The following is an 11,857-nucleotide window of genomic DNA, read 5'->3' as shown; positions in this document are numbered from 1 at the left end:
CCTGTGTTCCAAAACTTAAGCAATTAGACTGATGTGGAATTTTTTCTGTACTGTCACTTAACTGTTCTGTCATATTCTTGTCTTTAGTAGACAGAGGGAATAGAAGAATGTGTGTGTTAGGAAAAGGACTTGTGAAAATGGAATGATGTTCTACTACAGTTTTAAGTAAGGCTGTTGCTTTTGCAGCTGCTCTAAAAGAATATTCCTAGTTGTAGGAAGCATCAGAGAGGTCATTGCCTGGCTGCTGGATTAAACATCCCTTTCTCTTTGGGAAGCAGAGTTTACAGTATGATTAGTAAGAGGGAGAAAAAGCATCTGAAATCACCACTTGTTTTCTTGCAGGGGTGGAGAGTTGTTGTTCGAGTTTTGTGTGTGTAGTTTTCATACGCTTGTTGATCAGGGATTTAGAAAAGGACAACTGATGACAGTGGATTTCAGGAACACTGCTGAGAGGTTAATTTAGAAATGCTTCTTGACTATTTCAGTATTACTTGTATGAATCTCACATATTTGGGATCTGAACCTTTACCCCTTCTCTTTTCAGCAGTAAGCGCAGCAGCTAGGAAATCAGTAGGATTTACATGCTTACCATGTTAAATGTCTTCTCTGTTTGAGGGGATGAAGTGGGCACAAACACCCAACTTTCCAGGCTGTTTTGGTTTTTACATTGTCCTTGCTATCAAGAGGTCAGTTACTGGATGGTTTTTTCCTAAGCAGGTTGTTTTTTCTTAAGCCAAGGTCTGTGATGCATGGTTAGGGAGACTGGCAGCTCTAGTTCCCATCATGACTTAATTGTACATAGAGCATGGCAAACTGTGTCAGCCTGTGTTGGCAGGCAGAGACTTAAGGTGGTGGTAGTGTGTTGAACTATTCTTAGAGGAATAATTTAAAAAAAAAAAAGAATTATTATTTGCTGGTAGATAGTGAATCCTTTGTGTATGACACTACTACTTTTGCCATAGGAGCTGAACAGAGTAATAAAAATAGCTACTTCACAGAAAAAAAAGAGAGAATTATTATTTGCTGGTAGATAGTGAATCCTTTGTGTATGACACTACTACTTTTGCCGTAGGAGCTGAACAGAGTAATAAAAATAGGTACGTCACAACTACATAAGTGGTTTCACAGAACATTAAAGACGGCGGGGAGGAAGCGGCCTTTTGTTTTTTTCTTAAAGTGATACCAGTTCTGTAGAGGTGAACTGCATTCTTCTCACTTTGTAGAAAATGTTATAAAACATATGCACTTACCTAATTTTTTTTTTATCGAATGAGATTTTACTGAATTGACAAATGCGGCCTGAAATAAATTACGATGATGAATCTTGCTGTTTGTTCCTGTTTAAAAAAAAAAACCTATTTAGACGTTTTTAGGTAACTAAAGGAGAAACACAGATCCATTTGTGGTCTGTTCTACATCTACGTTACCATAATTAAGAATCAAGTCTAGAGGTACGTTTCTTAGTTCTCTAAAAATTCAGACATTTAGTGGGTACTACAGTAGCTATGTAGATACTTTTTTTACTTTTTTATTTGAAATAGTCATTTAGATCCAAGAAAATTTAATGGAGCTATCCGTTGAGTAGATTTTCTAGATGAATCTAAATTACTTTACGTGTTACAAAATCAAATCCTGTAGTGCCCTTCTGTTTTCTGTCTTGTCACCTGAACTAACAAGATTGCCTGATCTGTAGAGACAAACTGTGTTAATATCTTTAGCAACTCTAGGGTCAAAAAGGAGATATATTTGTATGGAATGCCCCTAAGCAATGAAATTCAATATTGCTGCAAACATGGATTAGTCTTAATTCTGACAGAGGATAAAGCAAGTGCTATCATGATCATTAAAGTCTGTGGATCTTGTCCTTTAAAAAAAAAAGCCTAAATTGGTATTAGTTCCTAAACAGATCAGAGGTTTATCAAGTTACTCAGTAGGAATTGGCTTGAATTATTTCACAGTGACCACCTGTCTCTAGGTTGCCTTTTGACTGTATATGTAAGTAGACTTGGATGGAACTTAGAATAAGCATTTTTAAGATATTTGTTCAGTGTCACATTACTGATTCTGAAGGTCCTCAGTATCTGTTTTCATTTTTTTTTTTGCAGATCATACAGCTCTAGAGGAAAGAAAGATTTGTCTTCACGATTTGCTTTACAGTATCTGAATAGTGAAAGCACAATGGACACTTTTTAGAGTTTTTACAGAAATCAAAAACCATCTAGGAACAAGAAGGTTGGACTTTGAGAAATAACAGACTTCAGAGAGCCCAGAAATTGGTCACTGGTAAACCCGATTTTGCCATACAGCTTGGGAATGAATACCATTGAGACAGCAAAGCTTGAAGAGCATATGGAGGGTCAAAACAATGACACTTCAAATAGCTACTCACGACCTACTCTCTCAGTCAGTGAAGAGAACAAAAATGGCACTAGCAAACCAAAGGGCTTGTCGAATGGCTTGCGAAAAACAACAAAGAAATACCCTGATTACATCCAGATTGCTATGCCTGCCGAGTCTAGGAACAAATTTCCTCTGGAATGGTGGAAAACAGGCATTGCCTTTGTCTATGCTCTCTTCAACTTGATTCTAACAACTGTCATGATCACTGTGGTCCATGAGAGAGTACCTCCAAAGGAGCTAAGCCCTCCCTTGCCTGACAAATTTTTTGATTACATTGATCGTGTGAAATGGGCTTTTTCTGTATCAGAAATAAATGGAATGATACTAGTTGGATTATGGATATTCCAGTGGTTGTTTCTTAGATACAAGTAAGTAGCTATATTTTTTTTCTCTGCTGTATGTTTTCAGAATGTTGGTTTCCATTGTTTACTTTGGGTAGAAGAAATCTTATGGTGCGATCTGTAGCAATATTGTAGAATAAGGCTGGCAGGAAAATGACAAAGGGATGACTTATTTAGAAAATGTTCTGATGTCCGTGCTGGATATGGAAACACATGTTTCTCCTGATTATTGAGTAATTTTTTAAAAAATCTGAATTTGACACCTACGTTGTACTAGTCAAATTTACTCTGAAATTGAGCTTTTCAAAGTGTGTTTGTTGACATGGTGACGTTTAAACAGAGGAAATCATGATGATGTAAAAGAAATCTCATCCAAATTTCAGGAAGAACCCACTGTCCTCTACAGCTAGACTAAAGCTTTTTCTTTTGTCTTCGTTTGCTTAAACTATACCTATTTGAGTCAAATACATGGTTGTAATATGGGACTAAAAAGAGAAGGTCACTGAGCTGAGGAAAACTCTGCGTGACTGCACACCTGAGTTAGACTGAGGCCATGTTAAATTGGTGGGAGCTTTGTGGTAGTTTATGTACTATTATGAGCTAGCAAGGCTAAAACCTGAAGAAAGACTTTTTAGTATTTGGTTTATTTAAAGAAGTATGTGGTGAAGAGCTGGAGGTGGAGCTGCTCTTTAATTCTAGGGATTTAGCTATCTAATAAAGCTAGAGCTCCATAACTGTTATACGTATATCCTGCATGTGAACTTTGTACTCAGTATTTTTTTTCCCCTCCTTCCCTTTTCAGATCAATAGTGGGACGCAGGTTCTTTTTTATAATAGGAACTTTGTATCTGTACCGCTGTATCACTATGTACGTTACCACGTTACCTGTGCCTGGAATGCATTTTCAGTGTGCGCCAAAGGTAAGAACCTTTGCTCCCTGATTCTTGCCTTAGTCTCTGCCTGAGTCCTTACAGCTCAGAGCAAATAGAAGATCATGTTCCAGGTGTTACTAAATAATACAACTTACTGTCAGTTGATGCCTTCAGAAACATAGTGATAAACCAACAGTTGTGTGATACAGAAAGAGCCTCAAATTGTTGCAGCAGTGAAGGTGCTGTAAAGGAGAAGTACCTATGTTGAAATAGTGCTGATAACAAATCAGTAAACTTGCTTGTGAGGCTCAAACTAATCGCTCTAATACTGCAGCAATATTTTTTCTTACATGGTGGGATACCTAAGGTCAATATTGTAATTCATGGGCTGATACTCAAGCTTGTGTTGCAGTATTCTTTTAAAAAACAATGTTATTGTATGCTTTGTCCTGTTTCTCACGCTATTTTGTCAAGAGCTATTGTGATACTTGAAGTCAGCTGCCTGTCTCTGCTTCCAACCTGTCAAATGTATATAAATGTGACTAAAACAAGTTCAGCTGTTTAAAGAAGCTGATACATACAGAAACATGTACATGCTAATATTTAAAAAATTTGTGGCAGTGTACTTAAGCGGTGACACAAAGGAATTCTGTTACTGCTATTTTAGGTTACTAATAAAAAGTTGTAGACATATAACTACCTTAGAACAAATTGTATCGAGTTGGCTGCACTGAAAGAACAGGGCACTTTTGAAAGAGTAAGAAAGAGTTTGGTCGTGCACTGAAAAGCATTTTGAAACCTAAAAATACTGCAAATTTACTTGGGGGATAAATTTGTCACTTCTTGGGTAGAATCTCATCAGTCTTGACGTACAGTGTCATGTCTGTTCAGTCTTACTCTTTCATACTGAGACAACTTAGGAACATAGTGGATGAACTACTTATGAGTCAGTATCTATTTGAGAAAACTTTATTTACATACCACTATTGTAAAGACTCAACTGTTTTGTTCTAGTAGCTTGGGGAATGACTTTGTGTGTAGTAGACTGTATTGAGGAGTGGGAACAGGCAAGCAAACAAAAACTTAAATGTCTCTGCTGAAAGTGCATTTTGCTAGCATTAAAACAGGATGAATTACTTGAACTCTGCTAAAATTTGATAGCTCTTCTGGATTTCTTTTTTTTGTCCCATGTGAATATTTTTCTGATTATGGAAAGCTCAGTTATCCCTCTATCTTGTTTGGGTTTTTCCCAGAGTTAATCTTTAAACAGCTAGGTGAAACAAAGTGTTTGCCTAGTATCTTTGAGAAATCAAAAGCTGACCCTAATGCATGTTTAAAAAGAAAAAAACAACCTCTAAATCCAAGTAAGTCCTGACTGAGTTTGTAACCAAATCTAAAATTAAATGAGTTTGAGGTTTTTGCCCTGTAGAAATGTTACTCAGCTCTGAACAGAATGACAGAAGTGGTATGCAAGGTTGTACTGTATTGGAACCACTTTTGAATGGGTTCTATCCGTTCCATCAATTGCTGTCGTGAAATACCTGACCTTACAAATTCTTAATGTCTGCCTTTCCAGTATATTCTGTATCTCGTTCAACACGTATTTTAAAATAGCCTGGGAAGGCATAGATGAAATGCTAGTGTTATCAAGCTGATCTTCAGCACCTGTCAGCTTTGATACAAATGCTTATTTGTTTAAGAATATGTGAAAGAAAGCCGAAGAAAATGAAGATAATCCATGTCCTTTTCCCTGTCTCCCTGACTCCACAAATGTTTGGGTAAGAAGTTTACTCAAGTCACTTATGGTATATCTCAGACTGTTTTGTACTTTTTTTTTTCCTGGTGTTCTAGTTGAATGGAGATTCTCAGGCTAAGGTTCAGAGGATCCTGCGACTGATTTCTGGTGGTGGTCTATCCATAACTGGATCACACATCCTGTGCGGAGATTTCCTGTTTAGTGGTCACACTGTGGTATTAACGCTGATCTACCTGTTCATCAAAGAGTGTGAGTGATGGCATTTCAATGCACTTGTCTTGTTCAAAGCTATTGTACTGGGAAAACACATGATAAAAGTGCATATAAAACTATTGCCCTCCAAAAGTTACAGGTCAGCTGTACACAGACTGTACGTGTATGAGTTTTTGAAATACAAACGATGACTTTGAGTGAAAATGGAATGTAGGTGTAGTAAAAGTGGTGTGGGCTTTAATTAAGGGCTTAATGTGACTAGACATGTCACTTCTAGCTTTATATAAAGTGTTTACTGGTTGATTGAAGCAAGCTAGCTTTTCATTATTCATTGACAGGTTATTCAAATTGTGGATAAAATACTGTAGTCAAGTATGCAGATTAGCTCTATGTAGGTTGGCTGATATACCTTAGATTTTTAAGGAATCTCTGTGGCTTGAGCACAGTGTTATTGCACACTTATACTACATCCAGAAGCAAAGTTATCCCTTTTTGAAGTGTGCTGTACATTACTTGCTGCAAACAATGAAAAGTGGATTCATGCTCCTTGGATGTCTTCTGCTAGAGTCTCCTACTTATGCCTCTTGGAGCTGATAAGAATTTGGCAAGTATGCAGAAGATACAGTTGGGGTTATGATTTCCTCCTTTGCTTTACACTGCTGTGGGGCATGTGGGGAAAAAAAAATCTACCTGTGCTGCACACAGCATCAATTGAAGCTTTGGAGAATCGAGCACCAACTTCTAAATCTGATACGTGATAAGCAATGCTTCTACCCTGGGAACTTGGCTGCTCATGAATGTGTAATGGGGGGTTCCCTTTCCAGTTTACATGTTTGGAATTTGGAATCTTCTCTCCTACTGTTGTGTCCCAAACTATGGAAATGCTAGCTTGGCTATGGGAATGTGTAATTCTCACTGAAACAAAGATAAGACTAGCCAGGGGAAGGAAGTGTTGGAGTGCTACGTTCTGCCTTAAACAAAAAACACGATATAAAAATGCCTGTTTAATGACAAACTTCAAATGTGCACGTGTGGGACATTCTTCTTCCAACAGTGATTTAAGGTGCTGGTTATGGTCTGCTGATTCTTAGGCCTAGGTCTTTCTTGTAAAGTGAACTTGACTAGGGGAAATGGCATGTGTAACTTGTCAAAATTACTAGGCTATTTTCCTAAAACTGTTGTAGTAGTAGACTTGTTTGCCTTGTTTTGTGTATGTTTGCAGCTTAATGTTGGTCACATACTCTTTAATATCTTTAGTACCAGGATACCAGGAAAAATGCAGATAACCCAGTATTTTGGGGGCTAGTATAACTTACATAGTTTTATCATAAGTGGTTGGAGGAATTGTATCATAAAAGTTCTTGTAATAAGGCCTTTGCTGCCTAACTGTTAGGCATATATTTCAGTAGAGTTGTGCTCTATGAATGAGAAACACATGGCTTTCCTTTTTCTGCCTCCCATATAATTAGCAAGATGTTATCTGAGCAAGGGCTTAAGCTCTCTAATTGCCTTGAATTAGAGGTTGCTCATGGTATTCTCTTCTGCTCTTTTGATGACATATCTTCAGGACAAGATGCATTCTGAGGTTTTTATTATTTCCGGCTTAGTGGATTTTTTTTTTTGCTCTGCTCTTCCTTTCATCCTTTGCTGCTTCTGCACTTATTCCCCTGCACTCCAGCTTTTTTTGCCGACAATAGTTACTTACATTTTTAGCCTGGGTATGTCTGTCCTGCTTAGGGTTGTTTTTCATCAACTTCTTGAGATGACTTGGCTCCTTAGCTTGCCTTTTTTTTTTAAAAAAAAAAAAATAAAAAATCAGTAGATACAGATTTGTCCCCAATGTTTTGGAGAGTTAAGAGAGTTTACTGTTTTGACGCACCAAAATTTAAGTCCTCCTACAGTAACTGTTTTGCACGGGCCTCTCAAACTACTACTGGGCAGGCTTCTTGAGATCAGTAACTTTTCCTCCATCATTGTGTGAAAGTAAAGGCTGACCATTGCCCCACAAGGCAAGGGGTGCCAAGACCTCCCACTGTGAGTGCAATGAAGCCTGTTAGCCTGTCAGAAGTTATGAATGGTCATTGTGACACCCAAGGCCTTTTTCAATGGGGAAAGGAGGACAGGGGAACTTTTCCACTGAAGTGGCTTAAATATATTTTTGAAGAATAGCTTCACTCCCATTTGTTAATCTTTAATGAAAGGGTATAAATTCACATACTGTACTTCCTTGTACAGTGTTTTCTGTTTCACAGAACAGAGGTTTCACACAAAGTACTTAAACAGGAAAAGACACTCTTATTTTAATCTGTGATCTCTGCTTAGGTTATAAATTCTAGACACTTTACTTGGGTGTAAGTTTACTGGAGCATAGACTGTAAAAAAAGCAGAGATTCAATATACCCAAATAAAATAATCAAAGTGTATGTCTTGCCTTAATTCTGCCTCTTCCCCTGCAACCCACACCCTAGAAGTGATTTAACTGGAAAACTTAATTAATTAAACTAGAAAATGGGTGACAGTGCTGTCTGTCTCTAACTGCAAGCTCATTTTGGGCTGATTTTACAAAGTAAGAACACCTCAGTAATTTTGCATAATTCTTTTGTTTTGTTTTCTGTGTTAAAACAGGGTTCTTGTACCAGTATGGTATAAAGGAGTTATGTTTTACAATTTAGTAGTCTTGATTAAATCATCTTTTTTATTTTTTCCCCTTCTCTTTGTGGATTACTATAATAATGTATATGGCTTTTTTGTGTGTGTGTTTTTTTTTCCTCATCACCTCCCTATTTCACAGATTCACCACGTCATTTCTGGTGGTACCACTTAATCTGCTGGCTAATGAGTGCTGCTGGCATAATTTGTATCCTTGTTGCTCATGAACACTATACCGTAGATGTCATCATTGCTTACTATATCACCACACGACTTTTCTGGTGGTACCACTCGATGGCTAATGAAAAGGTGAGTGGCAAATACCTTTAGAAACAATGTATAGCCTGCATTTGTTAATACTGTTTAAAGGTCAAATTAGTTCTTAATTTCAAATTAAAAATAGAGGTTCCATATTGAAGTTTAAACAAACTGGGCAAGAAGTTTTACTTTACTGTGGTTTAAGTAAATATTTAATGGATGAAGATGTTCTTTTTTGATCTGTGCCTGTTACTATTTCAAAAAATTTTTTATAAAGTTATCTTTCACATTCCCGATATTTTGGCTTAACGTTTTTTGAACTTCAAGGTTTTATTGCTGTAGTTGATTTGTAGAATAGCCCTTGTTTGTTGAAGCTTATGGGTAAACAGTAGTCTAGTAATAAAACTTCTGACCAACCTAAATTACATGTTTGGGTGATTCTAAAATTCTAGTGACCTTCTGAACAACGTACTTTTAGTGACACTTACAGAAGAACTGTATCTGCTGCAGTTGTTTCAAGAACACTTTTGAGTAGGTGCATAGTTCTCAAGCTGTTGTAATCTAATTTTCAACTGTTGGTCATCAATGGAAACGTGACATGCCTGAAAGGAGTCATGTTCAAAAAGGCTTGAGTATTTCATCTCCCTAAAATTTGTACAGCAACAAAGCATCCTTTTGTCTTAAAGATGCTCAGTTCGTAGTATGCATTTGGACTATGATGTATACGCTATCTCAATATTCTGCTTTTCCTAGACTAAATGCACCTCATCTTTGCAGAGATGCATGCAAATATATTGCAATTTTATAGTTGTCTTGACTCTCAATGTAGTTGATTATAATGCTTTGAACTGATTGTCTGTTTCCTTTTCCTCTTTATCTACTTGTGCCAATACAGACTTTAAAGGTCTCTTCGCAGACAAACTTTCTCTCTCGAGCGTGGTGGTATCCAATATTTTATTTCTTTGAGAAGAACGTGCAAGGCTCTGTTCCTTGCAGCTTTTCCTGGCCGATATCTTGGCCTCCCAGCTGCTTCAAATCTTCATGCAAAAAGTATTCACGGGTTCAGAAAACAGGAGAGGACAATGAAAAATCTACCTGAAGAAAAGAAGGAAAGCATCTGCTCTGTTTTTGTGGTGTTTTTTTTTTTTTTACCAAAACATTAATGCTGTAACCAAAGTTCTTAAGAGGACTACACTGTAACTGAAGAAGTGGACCAAGCTTCTGTGCAATTGATTGGAAAGACAATTGTAGGCACATGTATTGCCATTTCGTATGTTTTCCTGTCATCAGGCTGTACAGATCTATTCTACTCTTCAGTGCTAACAGAATGCACCACTAATGGGATTTTTTTTTTATTAAAGAAAAAAATGGAGCAGGACTTTGCTTTACTAACGAGACAGAGGTGCCAAAGAGCACACTAACACTTTACTAACTATCACTCATCCACAGAAGCACCCAAAAAACCTCATCTTCAGAGTTCTGGAGTGCGTAAGGGCAAAAACATGCTAAAATGTAAAGGCACAATATCAGCGTATTGAGATGAGATATATAAAAAAATAACACAGTTGTGGGAAGTGGTTTGTTACATGATTCTTGCTAATGAAGGTAAGGCCTTTGCATGACTGGTACAGCTGGAAGCGAGTCTTGGCTTTCTTACACTGTGTGGGTATGAGTATCTTATGGCCCTAAAATACTACTTGCCATCATTCTCTCTCATATATTCTACTATATACCAATTTTTACTTTTTTTTAGTAATTTTATATTTAAACTGTTGTGCTACCTGATGACTTTGCAAATTAGGAATAGCTGCTAACATCAGAGCTCAAGGAGCCTCAAATTTTATTTTTAAGAAAGGACACAGTTTCAAAGTCTAAATCTTTAATTGCGGTTTGGCCTTGTGTATATAGCTATACAGTGCCTATCGGTGTATGTACATGCATATACACACAAAAGCACACACTGCTGAGTAGTTTAACACATTAAACGAAACTACTTACTGGAAAAGAGTGATCATACAGTTCTTAATTCATGCAAAAGTCCTACAGATATCACCTGCTTGAGGAATGCAAGGCCAGGTCCAAAATGGGGCTATATTTAAAATAAACTTTTTAATTTTAGGAGCTATCTCTTGCTGAAGCTATGTAGCAGGTTTGCTTGGGAGCCATTGTTCTGCATTGAATTTCTTTTTTTTTTTTTACCTGTTGGCAGATGTTTCTGTGACTTAGTTTAAAAAACCAAAAAGGTGCCAAGGTGAATACCTATGACAGTAGCATTTCTTCACTTATTACCTAAAACCATTTCATATTAAATGACACCGTGGTAGAACTCACATGCAAATTCCTTTTTTTGCCAGGGTTTCAGTCCAACTAAAATAGCTATTTAAGCAAGTTGGCTGAGAATGTGGGTAATTGCCATGGCGTAAACATGTAACAAAACCACAAACTAACAGCTACCTGGTTCTTGTTGGTGTTTATAGTTTTGCGTTGTTGGGAAAGCAAAGTAGAAAATTAGCATACCATGTTTAACCATTTATGTTCTGTATTAATTTCTGCAGTAAATTCAATTTTCTTTTCAAATCTTCAGTAAAACCTGATAGCAAAGATAAACCTGCATTAAGTGTTGAAATGATACTAATATAAAGGAAATGCTGCTTGTTTTAAGAATGTCTTGTACTGAGTGACAAGTGTGAACACAGTTTAAACAATAACAACTTGTTTTTAAAAAGTCTGGTTAAAGTTATAAAATGCAATACAGAGTATTCAAGTGTGGGTTTTTTTCTTTCAGTTAAGGGGATCAATTGCTACGAGTTGTACATGAGAATATTACTGATGTGCTTTTCAAATATTTTTGTGCATTATCAAAGTAATACAATAAACAATGTTCCTTACAATACATCCTTGGTAAAACTTAGCTAAGAAAGAAATTCTGCTGATGTTTGGTTTTGTTATTTAAAATAAGCTTCTTAATCTCATCACATGCCTGTGGAAGCTGTGTGTGCATGGGTGTACCTATGTTTTTATCTGTTTGCTCTTAGCAGACCTTGAGCAACTAAAAAGCCAGTATCAAAACTTTTATATGAAAGTCCTTTTTCTGTATCATATAAATGAATCTGATGTCAGTCTGTAAATCTCCCAAAATACTTGTTACTTCAATACTAATTCATAGAATATAATTTTTTTTTGAGGCTGAATTCTAAGCTTTGTAGTATCTTAAATATGGTCATGTTAAGCCACTTGTAGTAATACTGCATTTTAGAAATCATGAATTAATTTCATTAGTGGTAACCATGCCTTGAAAATAACACAATGAAAAGTGTTCCAGTAAGGAGCTTAAACAGTGGTTTTCTTCTGGTGGCTGAATAATAAAT

At 36.6% G+C, this 11,857-nt stretch overlaps 1 protein-coding gene across 1 annotated transcript; it reads left to right on the top strand.

The window, feature by feature from the left end:
* The first annotated feature begins 2,114 nt into the window (after positions 1 to 2,114).
* On the top strand, positions 2,115 to 9,870 carry SGMS2 (sphingomyelin synthase 2). The gene is made up of 5 exons (XM_009705583.1): positions 2,115 to 2,768; positions 3,544 to 3,661; positions 5,465 to 5,618; positions 8,374 to 8,540; positions 9,385 to 9,870. Exons 1-5 carry the CDS (start codon positions 2,314 to 2,316, stop codon positions 9,586 to 9,588), a joined length of 1,098 nt encoding a protein of 365 aa, XP_009703885.1. The 5' UTR covers positions 2,115 to 2,313; the 3' UTR covers positions 9,589 to 9,870.
* Positions 9,871 to 11,857: the final 1,987 nt, after the last annotated feature.

This window comes from Cariama cristata, unplaced genomic scaffold (assembly GCF_000690535.1).
Source record: "Cariama cristata isolate BGI_N322 unplaced genomic scaffold, ASM69053v1 scaffold7698, whole genome shotgun sequence".
NCBI classification, from domain to species: Eukaryota; Metazoa; Chordata; class Aves; order Cariamiformes; family Cariamidae; genus Cariama; species Cariama cristata.
This window is presented reverse-complemented; position numbering and strand designations above follow the sequence as displayed.

Coding starts and splice junctions, on each gene's coding strand:
- SGMS2 (XM_009705583.1), top strand. CDS start 2,314: ATGAATACCATTGAGACAGCAAAGCTTGAAGAGCATATGGAGGGTCAA. Junction 2,769..3,543: donor TGGTTGTTTCTTAGATACAA/GTAAGTAGCTAT, acceptor TTCCCTTTTCAG/ATCAATAGTGGGACGCAGGT. Junction 5,619..8,373: donor CTACCTGTTCATCAAAGAGT/GTGAGTGATGGC, acceptor CCTATTTCACAG/ATTCACCACGTCATTTCTGG.